The 16,514-nt window shown below is 44.9% G+C and overlaps 1 protein-coding gene across 4 annotated transcripts in view; it reads right to left on the bottom strand.

Moving 5' to 3' along the window:
- Positions 1-16,514, bottom strand: part of LOC147420880 (uncharacterized) — a 77,246-nt gene that overhangs the window by 29,709 nt on the left and 31,023 nt on the right. For all 4 annotated transcript variants that reach the window (XM_086505125.1, XM_086505127.1, XM_086505126.1 and 1 more), the window contains one exon: positions 3,962-4,018. In XM_086505125.1, the coding sequence (XP_086361251.1) occupies positions 3,962-4,018 (57 nt within the window). The remainder of the gene's footprint in view (positions 1-3,961; positions 4,019-16,514) is intronic.

The raw sequence follows: 16,514 nt of genomic DNA on the forward strand, positions 1-16,514 counted from the left end.
ACAGGGAATGATGGTATGTGGAGAATTATTTGCAGGTTCAGGAAACCACCCATTTTATTCCTGTCAGGAAGAAGATAAATTCTGATCAGATGGCAGGGTTGTTTATGTACAATGTGTTCAAGTACCATGGTATGCCACAGCCTTTTGTCAGTGATCCCGATCCTCGTATGACCAGCCTATTTTGGAGAGGCTTGTTCGAAAACATGGGCACTACACTCAAGTTCTCGTCCTCATTTCATCCACAAACTGATGGAGAATCAAAAGAGGCTAATTCTATTGTCTTAGATCGCTGAAATGCTATGTGTCACATAATAAGGGCGAGTGGGAATAGTATTTACCCATGCTTGAATATGTGTACAACAATATGGTGCATTCGTCAATAGGCACGGCACCTTTTGAGATTGCTGAGGGTGGCGAAAAGGTTCCTCCCATTTTGCACACAATGGACAAAATTTTTGAAGCATATTGATGTGCTAAGAATATGGATGAAATGTACAAGAAAAGCAAGCTTGCCTTGGAGAAGACTCAAGCAAAGCAAAAAAGGGTTGTTGATCGTCACCGACGTGAATTGTTGTTTTCATCTGGTGATTGAGTACTCTTACGGTTTGAAAAGGCAAGGTTAAAGAAGATGAAGGGCAAGGAAAGGTTATTTCCCAAGCTCAGCATGCGTTACCATGGACCTTTTCAAGTACTTGACAAGATCAACGATGTTGCTTATAGGCTGAAATTGCCTGATACTTGGAAGATTCATAATGCGTCTCACGTGAGCCTTCCAAGACCCTTCGTGGGTGATGCACTGATGTGCCAAGAGATATGCCAGATGAGGATCAACCAGAAGTTGAGGAACTTGATGAGATCTTGGTACTTGAGCAGATTTTGGCACATAAGGAAAGAAAGTTGAGGGAAAAGTTGCATGACAGTATTTGGTGAAGTTCAGGAACTATCCACCTATGGATGCAAAGTGGATGGAAGAGTGTGAACTGCTAGGGTCACCGAATGTATTGTAGCTTTTCCTTGAGGGCTTTGGGTTACAACCTGCGTATGCCCCACCTCAACGTGCTCGAAAGAGGGGTAATAATGGAGCTAGCACATCAAATGTACATACGGATTCAGTACAATAGAAGTGGACACTACTCTACAAATGTTAAATGTATAACGCTCACTTCTATCGTAGATAGAAATGGCAAAAGTATGAAGGTTCCATTAGCTCATTTATATTTACGCTCTATGACCTTTCTTGCGGATACATGTGATGATAAAAGTGTGCTAACCACACTAAATCATCTATGGCATGTACATCTAGCATGCAATCAAGGATGTTTGCAATTTCAAGACGGGGGCATGTCACGAGGCTGTGGCAACCACTAACCTTAGTTGTTGCTTTCTTTCCCTTGATTTTTATTTAATTTTTGGGACCCCTCTTTTTTAAGTCACAAATGGCCAGACATTGTGTAGCCAGTGTGAAATGGCCGACGGCCGAGAGTTTCATCGAGCAGGTCACCACGAGATGATCAAGCCAGTCGGCACTAAAATCTGAGCAATAAAAGGGTGTCTACGCTACATTTCAAAGTCATTTAGGCCCCGCGCTACACTTTATACGTAGGCAAACCGGACACATGGCAATAGGAGAGCTTATTTGCAAGCCACCTCAGTTGAGGAATTTAAAATAGAGAGAAGAGGTCGATTGGGGCTGATTTTGCTCAACATGTGAACTACAATGTGTGTGAGTAGTGGGTGCAGATGATCACACCTTTAATGGAAAGCTTACCTTCTCCCTTGTCTTATATAGCACAATGATTCCGCTCGCATGCATCTCTCCCTCCCTTTGAATGCAGAAACGTGATGCCCCGCTCCAGGGCTTTTCATCTATATGTACAGTTGTGTGGGTTCATGCGCGTTTGCCGAGACAAGAGCCTCTCGCACAGGTAGTGGATTAGCCGATTGCTAATCCCCCACACATACAAGTGAACTCGGAGAGATTTCATGCGAGAAATCTCGTCCGATTCAAACGGCAAGTAGCCCTACAGGTGCAGGAGCTCAAGGGCTTGCTATGGATGCCACTGGCACGCGAAACGAAGCCCGAAACAATTGTTGTGTATTTTTGCAGGTTTAGGGTTATGACCCTAATTGATCCCTAATACCCCTAGGAGCTTCGGGGAAGATAGGGGATCACAATACAGGTGTTTGGTACATTTTCGGGGCAAAAAACAGAGAATTCTGCGTGCTGCAGATTCTCGCCATGTTTGGTGAAGTGCCCGAAATTTGAATGCACTGGGAAAGTCACCTTCTGCACAGGGATTTTGTCTATGAAACCTCCTACTACGGTTATTCTGCCGAGATCGGGCTAGAGTGGGCCATTTTCAGCCCCGGTAAAAGCGGGACAGCTCGACGCTCGTAGGAACTTGCAGGTTTTCTCCCAAGCTTAATAAAAATAAAGAAATACTGAAAGGGGCGCCAATCTTTGGGGCCTACAGGGTGTCGGTGTCTGCTTGGGAGCACTCTAGCTGCCAAGTTATGCTTTGTTTAAAGTGTTAATTCCAGTCACACAGGTTTGTTCGTGAAGTTTCTCTATGTCGTAAAGTTCAAGTAAAGTTTATCAAGTAAAGCTTCGGGTGAAAGCTAAAGTCTACCGCCCTATGGGCCAATTCCAATCGTCCTCAAAAGTGAACACATTTGTTGTGATTCTTCGACCCCTTGCTGCAAGTTCCTTAAAAGCAGATTTCCAAACCATAATCCTTTGACTTGTCACCCTTCCGAGAATGTTTTCGAGACTTCATCAACTCGTTGACTTCAATCTCAAGAGATTCGTCAAACTCTTCCTTGGAATAAAGCTTCTGCATTTCAGCACTTGGCTTGGCCTTGCAAGGTCTTCATTGCTGGTTTGATTGGTGTTTTGACGGCCTTTTGCCATCTATCCTAAACCTTTGGAATCGGATGGTTTTGCAGATACTTTGAATATTTTGGATCCTTGGAGTATCTAAAAAGTTGCCTGTCACAAGCATCTACTTGAAGTGGATTCCGACATGTCAAGGGCTCCTGCATTTTGCACTAGATTTCCGAACCCAATCGTATTCTCTGTTATTATCACATTTTACACGCAATCATCAGACACACGATCATGTTCAAACTTCATATATGGGGATACAATGTAATTGTTTTGATGTGTGAATATTACTTTCATTTTACAAGTCTCTTTATGTTTTCTTTGTCTCTTACTTCTCAATTCTTTATTCTTTCTTTTGCTCTATTTCTGCAATCGAAGACAATTGCTTTGATTTCAGAGAGTGGTATGGGTTTCTACATCAAAATTAACGACACAACTGATCATTGTGTTCGTCTTGTGGGTCTACACATATAAGGTTGACCTGTATGTGAGCAGTTTCAATCACTGATTTCCAGCTTTCATCCCAATGTGCTAAATCCTTGTCTTAGGCTCTAGCTGCACATAATAAGACAATTATCTAACAGCAAGCATAATCTTTCAGGCCCCCACTCTTGTATCACCATGATTACCAGCACCCCTATGACTTGGACTTCGCATAGAAGGCTAACCTGTATGTGAGAAGTTTCAGTCACTGATTTCCAGCTTTAATCACAATGTGCTAAACCCTTTGTCTTAAGATCTAGTTGCGCATAATGATCGCCCAATTATCCCAAAAGCAAGTACAAACTTTAGGCCCACAGCTACTGGAAACTCTTGTATCAACATGATTAACAGCACTCCTTTGAGCAGGTTAAAACAAGTGAGCATGCATTCTACAATCTTGTTTATAACAAATATTAGTAGACCCTTACCTGCAATAAGACTCACAAGGATGGTTTCGACTAGGATTTAGTTTTCTATGATAAAATCTACTCAAGAAAAGTAGAGAGAGAGAGAGAGAGAGAGAGAGAGAGAGAGAGAGAAGAATAAGCCAAGCTGAAATGCAACAAAAAAAAAAGCAAGAAAGAAGATCACTACCTTGATGTAATTAACAGCTTGTGGGGCCTGATGAACAAAAAGGCGCACTTTAATAGCCTGCATCCATGTAGAGTGTGCCCATGACATTAGGCTCTCTTGAAGTTTCAAGTGGATTAAAAGGTGGGGGGGGGGGGGGGGGAATGAGAATGCATACATGCACTCTTTCAAAAAAACAGTTTCTGCTGAGAAATCTACTCTGATCTGATGTTCTAATCAAAAAATTAGAGTGTTGAATTATAAGTACTCACGCATTCATTGCTAAGAAAATATGCATTGTGTCTTGCACCCTAAGATACCTCAGTAAACTGCTGATCTGCTGTAAATTATGTTAACAAGATCTATGCCACCTATTTGTTCCTTATTTGAAAATCCGCCAGAATCCTCCTCGTTTGGTGAAAAGGTGTCATGCATTTGTTGCTATGTTTTGTACATGGTTGGTGCTTCTTGTGTCATGGTGGTGACTTGGTGAGACCAGACGGTTGTAGATCTGTCAGAGTTTTAAGTGCGGAAGCGTAGAAAAAGAGAATGTGAAAGAGAGAAAGAGAGATCTTCAAAACCAACAAACCATGAATTAGATGATTATTACATGGGGGTACGGGTTTCTTATATACCCCTTGACCAAGTTTTCCCGACCCAATTCATCATACCTGAGAAAAGACTAAAAATAGGATCAAATTGGGCATTGACTTAACTTTAACATCCTCTCTGCAACTCCTATTGAAGAAGGGGATTGGGTGCTTCTTCAGTTTCCGAAGGCACTCCCGAAGGCACTCCTTAGGAAAATGAAGGATAAGGAGAAGCTTTTTCCAAAACTAAGCATGAAATACTATGGGCCCTTCAAGATTTCTGAAAAGATCAACAATGTATCCTTTCGACTGGAGTTGCCAAATTCATGAAAGATTCACAATGCATTCCATGAATCTAGTGAGACCTTTCAAGGGATGCCAAAGGACACAGAGCCAGAGAAGCAACCAAAGGTAGAGGAAACTGAGGATATTTTTATATTTGATCAAGTCTTGACCATGAACTCTCCTGGTTGTTGGGGAACCTTGGCGACTAGAGACTCTGTTCTTGTCATGAGTTCTGCAAAAGTCTCATTTGGCTGGAGCACCAGGGTTGCCAACTCATCCTGAACCTTCTCTTGGAAGTCACCTGGTCTGAAAGCTTCACAAAATTGTTGCCTTAGTGTTGCCCAAGTAGTGAAGTGGTTCTCAGCAAACTGATTGTACTATTTATCTGCTAAGCCATCCAAGGTTGACGGAAAGAGCACGAGGTAGGCATCTTCTCTATTGAGGCCACGACCCCTGTAGAGGGAGACAAATCTCCTGGCATGGTCGTCTGCATCCTCTGCGGAGAGTCCTTTGAAAGTGGAAAACTTTATGTTCACCTTAGCCAGAACGCTTGTCAACTCCTCCATGGCTGCCTGCTCAGGAGCCTATTGCTCAAGAGCTTGTTGTAACACAGTTGGTGAAAAGTGTACTAGGAAAGGTGACCTTGAGGTGAAGAACTAGTTGAGGGAGTGGAGGTAGATGCATGGGAGGGTAGGGGTAGCGAGTCTCATGGACTTCGACTTGGCACGAAAGGTTGGCACTTTCTATGGTAGTACTTCAAGGGGCTAAGAACTTAGAAGTGGGCTTTGTCGATCTTTAGACTGCCTTGTATGTGTCATGCAATAGCAACAACCCCACCCAAGCTCTTGGCGTGGAGACTCTTGGACTTGTCAGATCAATGAACCCCAGGCTAGATGTCACGTGACACATCCAACCCTATGTGTCCGTGGACAAGCTACAACATGATCAGGGTTCAGCCAGTCCAATCAGTCTAGATTAGAAGTGATCTGGTACTTTTGTGAGTCTATTCGTAGACCGTGCATGCCCAGTCACTTGGTATAGATGCATATCCTTTGGTTGCACACAGCATGATCATCAGAATTCCCATCAGAATACATTAAAATCAGTTAGGGAATTTTCCAGTGCATTTAGCCTATTTTCCCTATTTTCGGTATTTTTCACTTATTATTTTTAAGTGACTTCCCAACAAAAGTAGGTAGGGCAATTTTGCTAAGTTTGTATATAAGCAAACCCAAGTTAGCACTCAATGGCAGAAGAGGCAACAGGAGCTCCCGCTCAACAGGCACCTTCTCAGCAAGAACAGTCACCAGCGTGTGACTACTATCTATCCTTTTTGTTGATTTCTTTCTTATTATTTATTTACTTTCACTTTTTGGAAACACCCCTCGGGAAATCTAACTGCCCTGCATTGCATAGCTAGTGTGAAACTGTTCAGAGGGAGTCCAAGCCTGAGGGCAAGAGAGCACTAAGGTTGGACAAGGACTATGGTTAGCCAAAGGGGGGTCATTGACTAGCCAAAGTGGAATCCTTTGCTACAAGAGCTACATTTCAGTTTTTGATGTGGCTACAGTGTACAAGAGGGTCGGATGACCTAGAAAGATACAATGGCAGCATCTCCTAAAATTTAGGGAACTGCTATCTTGGGACCTGAAAATGTATTCGCGTCATTACCTCCGGAATGACAAGGGGAACATTTTATTACTCTGCCGCGAAGTCAATTGGGCAACCGGTCAAGATATTTTTAAGCGGCGAATCCAAAAGGGGAAAATGCTTGTAAATGCGCCAAGTGGCACATTTCTGTGCACTTGCCTCCTCAAGGAAGAAGTGGCGCTGAATTTGAAGAGAGGAGGGCTCGTTTGCAGCTTCTGTCACAGGTTAAGAGCTATGGAGTGCTTCCTTTCCCTCTTATGTACAGTGCAGTGCCAAAAGTGATACCCTGCACGCTACGCACTGCCCTCTCTCTCCCCTATGGCAGTATGTTATGCCCCTCTAGTGGGCTTTTCAATTGACCAATGTACAGTTGTGTGGGTTCATGCGCGATTGCCGAGGCAAGAGCCTCTTGCACAGTTACTGGATTAGCTAGCGGCTAATCCCCCGCAGGTACAGGTGAATTCGGAGAGGTTTCACGCCAGAAATCTCGTCCGATTCAAAGGGCAAGTAGCCCTACACGTGCAGGAGCTCGAGGACTTGCTACGGATGCGACCGGCACGCGAACTAGAGCCCGAAACAGTAAATTACAGCCTGCTGTGTATTTTTGCAGGTTTAAGGTTTTGGCCCTAAACGGACCCTAATACCCCCAAGAGGTTCGGGGACACGAGGGGACCGCTATACAGGTGATCTGGCGCATTTTCGGGGCTGAAAACAGAGAATTCAGCGTGCTGCAGATTCTCGCCAGGTTTTGCAAAGTGCCCGTATGCGTCGGGAAAGTCATTCAATGCGTGGGAATACTAACTGTGAAGGGTCCTAGTACAGTTATGCTGTCGAAATCGGGTCGGAACAGTTGAAATTCAGCCAAGCTTGTGCGGGGCAGCTTGTAGGGAACCACAGCGTTTATTCCTTCTGTTAAACAATAAAGAAATACCAAAAGGGGCGCCTAAGTTAGGGGCCAATCTGGTGTCGGTCTTCTCATACAGGTGCAATCTAGCAGCCTGTATCCCTCTCCCCTTTGTTGTGTCTTGAAAGTACAGGTAAAGTGGGCGACAAATTAAATGGGTGAAAGCAAATAAGGTTTAAGTCTAAGGTCTACCGCCCTTTTTGAAAGAACAGGCCGGTTTCATGGTTCCATCGCCGGGATTAAATCACTTTTTCCCATAGAAGTGAGCCTTGGTCAGTTTGGGCTTGAAGACACAGGGGATCATAGACCAGACACAAGAAATTGCAATTATGGCTGACAGACCAGATGATGTGACTGAAAAGGTTTCCTCCTCACAGGGTCAACAGACACATGAAGTGGGTGAGTCCTCAAGACCACCACAGACGGATGATGATATATTCAGGACCCAGTTAGCTACTGTTGTGGCTATGTTCACACAGGTAATACAGAACCCGAGGTTTTTAGCCTTTCTGCAACCTTCTCTTCCGTCTCAGCAAGTTGGGTCACTGGATCATATTCAAAAGCCTGTTAAGGCTCAAGCACGGGTGATTCATACTGCAGAGTCAATGGAAACACCTGTACACTTGACGGAGAACATGCAATCTCCACAACCTGTGCCTAAGGTGCAAGAACAGGTGGCTGAGATGCCAGTCTTTCAAGATGTACCAGTTAAGCCAGCCACTTTTCAACAGCCTATAGCTGGTTCTAATGGGCAGGGAAGCAACCTACAGGCTATGCAACAAGTCTTCCCACCACCTTCAGTACACCCTGGCTATTTTGGAGGTGGATCGGTATTCCAGAGCATGGCTGGTCATGCACCGGGAAATCAGTTTTACACGCCAAGAACAGTGTTCAGGGGTGCTCAAACGATGATACCTAACCCCATGTATGGTGTCACGGGCATGCTACCAAGGTTTCAAAGCACTCGGGGCCAATTTGGGATGCCACCGGCAAATTTTGGTATGGCTGGAATTACAAATCAGCAGCCAAATATGGCATTTCCAGGTCAACTTAATTGCAGTCAAGGAACACAAATGACCCTAACAGTGTTCCCATGTTTCAGTCACTTCCATATGACAACTTAACGCCGCTGGAGAGGCCAACTCCGTACAAAGAAGGTGGCAAAGGTGTGACATTCACGACCTTTACAGGGTTTGATGACAGGAAGAAGGCTCTCTCATTCCTCCAGCAGTTTGACAGGGGGGGAAACTTTACAAAGGCTTCAAAGGTCCGCAAGGCAGCCACTTTCTTGACAGGGAATGCGGGACAATGGTGGACAACTTTATTGCTGCAAGGGCAAGCTCCGTCCACGTGGATTTACTTCAAGCAGATTTTTGCAGCAGCATGGTTATCTGATGACTTTGAAGCAGATGTCATGACAAAATGGCACCAACTTAATGCTGCCACTTGCAAGAATCTCGATGACTACAATCTGAAGTTTTGGAAAGCTCTACTTCCAGTAACTTCCTATAGGTTTGTGCCATTGACAAAACACATTTAAAAGTACTGTTGTGGCCTACCCAAAGGATTGAGAAAGTACTGCACGAAGACCAAAGTCACTACTTTGACGCAGCTCATCGAGGTAGCAAACACTGGCAATGGTTTGCTCAAGGGAGAAGATTGTGAATTTAATATTGGTGTCAAGGAAGGATCAACCAAGAAAAATTCAACGAAGAAGCACGTTCCCAATGAGGTTCCTAAAGGGACTCAAGAGCCGGCCAATGCAGGGAAAGGCAAAGCTACGACTGAATCAGAAAAGGGACCAACAAAGAAATGGAAAAGACGTTTTCCTCGCAAGTCGGAAGAGCAAAAGAAGGTCTTGAGGTCAGAGAACAAATGCTTCATCTGTGAGCAGCCTGGCCACATTGCTTACAATTGTCCTACAAAGAAAAGGCCAGCTGATTCTGAAGACAAGGAGGACAGGAAAGGAAAGAAGCCCATGGCTGGTCTAGTGCCAGATATGGTGGGCGACAAGCCAAATTCAGATGCAAGTGAGCTTTGCAGAGCATGGGGAAAGGTCAGGGATCAAACAGTGCTTATCTTCTTTGATCCAAGTGCCAAAGCCAACTTCATTTCCCCAGAATTGGCTTCAACGTTGGGAATCAGACCTGAAGAGATGGGGTATACAGCAGAGGCAGGTTTGGCATGTCCTGGCCATACACAGGCTGTGACACCTATCATCGGAAAGTTGCGCCTACATATCCAGTCCTATGTAGATGCTGAAGAATTTTACATCATGCCACTGGACGGATGTGATGTGTTGCTAGGTATTCCTTGGTTGTTTCGTGTACAGGGAATCATGGATGCCTACAACAAAAAGATCACTGTAAAGAGCAGGGGAAAGACTCACATTCTGGATGTAAAGCTTAAAGGGGAGTCTATTCCCACTGTATCAGCTTCTGCTATTACTTCTGTAATGAAAAAGCATCTTTCTACGTATTTGGTTTTTGCACGTGAAGTGTCAAATTGTGATGAATCAAATTTATCTGTGTTAGATAAGGAGAGGTCAATGTTTTCACAACAGTATAGTGACTGTTTTTCCGATTCATTACCGTCTCAATTACCGCCAGAGAGACCCGAGGACCATGCGATAGATTTGGTGCCAGGCAGTAGCCCACCAAATAAGCCTCCGTAAAGGGTTAGTGCGGCTCAGCAGAAAGAGATAATGGACCAAGTACACGAGCTGTTAGAAAAGGGGCTGATTCAGCCCAATTCATCTCCATTCTGTTCTCCAATGTTGTTGGTGCAGAAAAAGGATGGCTCATGGCGTATGTGCATTGACTACCGTGCACTGAACAAGAATACCATCAAGAATAGGTTCCCTATACCTAGAATTGATGATATTCTAGACAAATTAGAAGGAGCAGCTATGTTTAGCAGGATAGATCTAAAGAGTGGGTACCATCAGATCCGCATTAGATCAGAGGATGTGCACAAGACTGCTTTTAGAACGACGTTTGGCCTTTACGAATTTTTAGTGATGCCCTTTGGTCTCACAAATGCTCCTGCTACGTTCAATAGGATGATGGACAGAATTTTATGTCCACACCAGCAGTTTGTTGGTACATTCTTTGATGACATGATAGTCTACTCAAAGAATAAAGAGGAGCATAGGCATCACTTGGCCGTTGTGTTCAAAGAGCTACGCAGTCATAGGTTGCTCATCAATGCAAAGAAAAGTGATTTTTTTCTGGAAGAGATTCATTTTCTAGGACACATTGTCTCAAAGGAAGGTGTCAGAATGGATCCTGCAAAAGTTGAAGCGATCAAGTCATGGCCAGATTTGAAGACGGTGCACGATGTCCGAAGTTTCTTGGGACTATGCTCCTATTACAGAAGGTTTATCCGAAATTTCGCTGAGATTACTTCACCTTTACATGCTCTTCAAAAGAAGGCAATCACCTTTAGATGGACACAGAAAGAGATTTCAGCTTTTAATCTCTTAAAGGAAAAGATGACTTCAGATCCAGTCATTGTGTTGCCAGATCTTAGGAAGTCATTTGTTGTCCAATGCGACGCCTGCGGTAGTAGCATTGGTGCAGTACTAATGCAAGATGGCAGGGTAGTAGCCTATGAGAGTAGAATCTTGCAAGGGCCAGAAAAGACTATGCAAGTCTATGAAAAAGAATTGCAGCCGTGATTCATGCGCTCTTAAGTTGGAAACACTACCTGCTAGGTGCAGACTTTGTTGTCCAAACGGACCATGAGACCTTGCGATACTTCTTGACACAGGCAAAGTTATCTGAGAAGCATATGTGATGGGCAAATATCTTGTCCATGTTCCACTTTCAGATTGTGCATGTGGAAGGCAAGAAGAATGTTGTGGCTGATGCCTTGTCAAGGAAGCCACAAATTTCGGCTGTGTCAATTCCTTATCATCATGAACTTGATCATATGAGGGAACACTATGCAAATGATGAAGATTTTGCAAGGGTCTTCGAGCAGCTAATGGATGGACAACGTCATGAACACTATCTTCTCAAACATGGGTTCATGATGCATGGCAGATTGTGTGTCACAAAGCCATTGCGACGCAAAGTTATGGAAGAGAGTCATGTCCCACCGTATGCAGGGCATCCTGGTATCAATGCTACAGTTAAAGCGGTTGAGACATTCTTCTACTGGCCTACATTGAGAAGAGATGTGGATGCCTTTGTGCGAGAATGCCTAATTTGCCAGAAGGTCAAGTTTGACAGGCAAAAGGCACCAGGGTTATTGCAACCACTACCTATTCCAGATAAACCATGGGAAAGTATTGCTATGGATTTTATCTTTGATCTTCCGAGAACGCAGACAAGAAACGATGGTATTTGGACCATCATTTGCAGATCCAACAAGCAGGCTCATTTTATTCATGTCAGGAAGAAGATAAAGCCAGATCAGATGGCACGCTTGTTTATGAGCAATATTTTCAAGTATCATGGCATGCCACAGTCGATTGTTAGCGACCGTGATCCACGCATGACAAGTTTGTTCTGGAGAGGCTTGTTTGAGAATATGGACACCACGCTCAAATTCTCTTCGTCATTTCATCCTTAAACAGATGGGCAGTCAGAAGAGACAAATTCTACTGTCCTAGATCTGCTAAAGTGCTACGTGTCAGTGTCACCAGCATGTGACTACTATCTATCCTTTTTGTTGATTTCTTTCTTATTATCTATTTACTTTCACTTTTTGGAAACACCCCTCGGGAAATCTAACTGCCCTGCATTGCATAGCTAGTGTGGAACTGTCCAGAGGGAGTCCAGGCCTGAGGGCAAGAGAGCACTAAGGTTGGACAAGGACTATGGTTAGCCAAGTGGGGTCAGTGACTAGCCAAAGTGGAATCCTTTGCTACAGAGGCTACATTTCAATTATGGATGTGGCCGCAGTGTACAAAGAGGGTCGGATGACCTAGAAAGATACAATGGCAGCATCTCCTAAAATTTAGGGAACTGCTATTTTGGGACCTGAAAATGTGTTGGCGTCATTACCTCCGGAATGACAAAGGGAACATTTTCTTACTCTGCCGTGAAGTCAACTGGGCTACCGGTTGGGAGATTTTTAGGCGACAACCCCAAAACGGGAAAATGCTTGTAAATGTGCCAAGTGGCACCTTCTGGTGCACTTGCCTCATGCAACAAGAAGTGGCGCTGAATTTAGGAGGGGGAGAGCCTCATTTTCAGTTTTTGTCACAGGTTAAGAGCTATGGAGTGCTTGCTTTCCCTCTTATGCACAGTGCGGTGCCAGGAGTGATGCCCTGCACGCTACGCACTGCCCTCTCTCTCCCCTTTGGCAGTATGTTATGCCCCTCTGGTGGGCTCTTCATTTGACCAATGTACAGTTGTGTGGGTTCATGCGCGATTGCCGAGGCAAGAGCCTCTTGCACAGGTACTGGATTAGCTAGCGGCTAATCCCCCGCAGGTACAGGTGAATTCGGAGAGGTTTCACGCCAAAAATCTCGTCCGATTCAAAGGGCAAGTAGCCCTACAGGTGCGGGAGCTCGAGGACTTGCTAAGGATGCGACCGGCACGCGAAACGGAGCCCGAGACAGTAAATTACAGCCTGCTGTGTATTTTTGCAGGTTTAGGGTTCTGGCCCTAAACGGACCCTAATACCCCCAGGAGATTCGGGGACGCAAGGGGACCGCTGTACAGGTGATCTGGCGCATTTTCAGGGCTGAAAACAGAGAATTCAGCGTGCTGCAGATTCTCGCCAGGTTTTGCAAAGTGCCCGTATGCGTCGGGAAAGTCATTCAATGCGTGGGAATACTGACTGTGAAGGGTTCTAGTACAGTTATGCTGCCGAAATCGAGCTGGAACAGTGGAAATTCAGCCGAGTTTGTGCGGGGCAGCTTGTAGGAACCACAGCGTTTATTCCCTCTTTTGAACAATAATTAAATACCGAAAGGGGCGCCTAAGTTAGGGGCCAATCTGGTGTCCGTCTACTCATACAGGTGCAATCTAGCAGCCTGTATCCCTCTCCCCTTTGTTGTGTCTTGAAAGTACAGGTAAAATAGACGACTAATAATGGGTGAAAGCTAAATCAAGGTTTAAAGAAAAGTCTACCGCCCTTTTTGGATTGAACAGGCCGGTTTCAGTCAGAAAGGAAAGTGGGAGCAGTATTTGCCATTGGTGGAGTATGCATACAATAATACAGTGCATTCATCAACTGGCAAGGCACCTTTTGAGATAGTTGAAGGTGGCAAGAAAGTTCCTCCCATACTGCATACAAAGGACAAGATATTTGAAGCAGATAGGTATGTTCAAGACATGGATGAAATGTACAAGAATGTCAAAGTGGCCTTGGAAAAGACTCAGGCAAAGCAAAAGAAAGCAGCTAATCGTCACCGTCGTGAAGTGGTATTTTCACTTGGTGATTGGGTGCTTCTACGCTTTGAAAAGGCAAGGTTAAAGAAGATGAAGGGCAAGGAAAGACTGTTTCCAAAGCTCAACATGCGTTACTATGGGCCTTTTCAAGTATGCGACATAATCAATGATGTTGCATATAGGCTGAAATTGCCTGAGAGTTGGAAGATTCACAATGCGTTTCATGTGAGTCTTCTCAGACCCTATGTGGGTGATGTGCCAGAGGATATGCCAGCTGAAGATCAGCCGGAAGTCGAGGAACTTGACGAGATCTTGGTCCCGGAACAGATTTTGGCACATAAAGAAAGAAAAGTGAAAGGGAAGGTTGCTAGGCGTTACTTGGTAAAGTTCAGAAACTATCCACCAATGGATGCTAAGTGGATGGAAGAAGGTAAACTTGCAGAGTCACCAATTGTGTTATCACTTTACCTTGAAGCCTTCGATTTGCAACCTACCTTGACCCCTTGAGTTTCAAAGCTACATGGATTGTCAGTGTGACAATGGCTTCTGAAACAAATAATGTACATGGTATTTAAAATGAGCTCAAATCAAGTACATGTTACATGAATGTGTGACTATGACTACTATCTAACCTTTTTGTTGATATCTTTCTTATTATTTATTTACTTTCACTTTTTGGAAACACCCCTCGGGAAATCTAACTGCCCTGCATTGCATAGCTAGTGTGGAACTGTTCAAAGGGAGACCAGGCCTGAGGGCAAGAGAGCACTAAGGTTGGACAAGGACTATGGTTAGCCAAAGGGGGGTCATTGACTAGCCAAAGTGAATCCTTTGCTACAGGAGCTACATTTCAGTTTTTGATGTGGCTGCTGTGTACAAGAGGGTCGGATGACCTAGAAAGATACAATGGCAGCATCTCCTAAAATTTAGGGAACTGCTATTTTGAGGCCTGAAAATGTATTCGCGTCATTACCTCCGGAATGACAAGGAGAACATTTTATTACTCTGCCGCGAAGTCAACTGGGCAACCGATCAGGATATTTTTAAGCGGCGAACCCAAAACGGGAAAATGCTTGTAAATGCGCCAAGTGGCATATTTATGTGCACTTGCCTCCTCAAGGAAGAAGTGGCGCTGAATTTGAAGAGAGGAGGGCTCGTTTGCAGCTTCTGTCACAGGTTAAGAGCTATGGAGTGCTTCCTTTCCCTCTTATGTACAGTGCAGTGCCACGAGTGATGCCCTGCACGCTACGCACTGCCCTCTCTCTCCCCTATGGCAGTATGTTATGCCCCTCTAGTGGGCTTTTCAATTGACCAATGTACAGTTGTGTGGGTTCATGCGCGATTGCCGAGGCAAGAGCCTCTTGCACAGGTACTGGATTAGCTAGCGGCTAATCCCCCGCAGGTACAAGTGAATTCGGAGAGGTTTCATGCCAGAAATCTCGTCCGATTCAAAGGGCAAGTAGCCCTACACGTGCAGGAGCTCGAGCACTTGCTACGGATGCGACCGGCACGCGAAACAGAGCCCGAAACAGTAAATTACAGCCTGCTGTGTATTTTTGCAGGTTTAAGGTTTTGGCCCTAAACGGACCCTAATACCCCCAAGAGGTTCGGGGACACGAGGGGACCGCTGTACAGGTGATCTGGCGCATTTTCGGGGCTGAAAACAGAGAATTCAGCGTGCTGCAGATTCTCGCCAGGTTTTGCAAAGTGCCCGTATGCGTCGGGAAAGTCATTCAATGCGTGGGAATACTAACTGTAAAGGGTCCTAGTACAGTTATGCTACCGAAATAGGGCCAGAACAGTTGAAATTCAGCCAAGCTTGTGCAGGACAGCTTGTAGGGAACCACAGCGTTTATTCCCTCTTTTAAACAATAAAGAAATACCGAAAGCGGCGCCTAAGTTAGGGGCCAATCTGGTGTCGGTCTTCTCATACAGGTGCAAACTAGCAACCTGTATCCCTCTCCCCTTTGTTGTGTCTTGAAAGTACAGGTAAAGTGGGCGACAAATTAAATGGGTGAAAGCAAATAAGGTTTAAGTCTAAGGTCTACCGCCATTTTTGAAAGAACAGGCCGGTTTCAAGAACCCATCAACCCTAGCGTTTGCAGATCCCCTCTCCAAGCCCTAGCGTTTTTGGACATCCTCAGCAGTACCTCCCCATTCCTAGCATTTTGCATAGCGCCAGCAAGCCCCAGTTCCCTGGCGTTTTCCAGTTTCCTATGATCACCAGCAGATCCTCAAGGACCAATGTTTTTCATTAACGCTCAGCAAATGCCCAGCGTTTTGGTTTTCAGCCATTCTGAAGCACCTGCAGCAGCGTTTTCAGCATTCCCCATAGTAGCAAATTCAGCCCTTGAAGCATTGCAGAAGACCCCCATTTTCAGCCCTCGAAAACGCAGCCAAAACAGTCATTTTCAGCCACCGAAACAGTCCTGAAATTCAACAAATAGAAGACCATAGATTTCAGCCCTAAAGTCGTCGTCGTCATCACCGTCGTCGTCATCGACATAGTTCCTAGTTGCATCAGTCCATTGCATACGCATTGTACCACTTTGTGCAATCAAAAGTAGACTACTCTCGCCGACGAGTGGGGCCTTCGGAAGAGGGTTTTATGAAACCGGCCCGTAGGGCGGTAGGCGTTGGCTTTCACCCGAAATTCTTTACTTTATACACACACACAGAGCACTTTGCAAAGGGAACCTGTAATGGGAATTAACACTTAATCACACACACGGCTCGAAAGCTAGAATGCTCCGAGCAGACGCCGACAACCTGTAGACCCCAAAATTGGCGTCCCTTTCGGT

The sequence above is a fragment of the Adiantum capillus-veneris genome, chromosome 28, assembly GCF_014529385.1.
Source record: "Adiantum capillus-veneris isolate H3 chromosome 28, ASM1452938v2, whole genome shotgun sequence".
In the NCBI taxonomy this organism is placed as follows: domain Eukaryota; kingdom Viridiplantae; phylum Streptophyta; class Polypodiopsida; order Polypodiales; family Pteridaceae; genus Adiantum; species Adiantum capillus-veneris.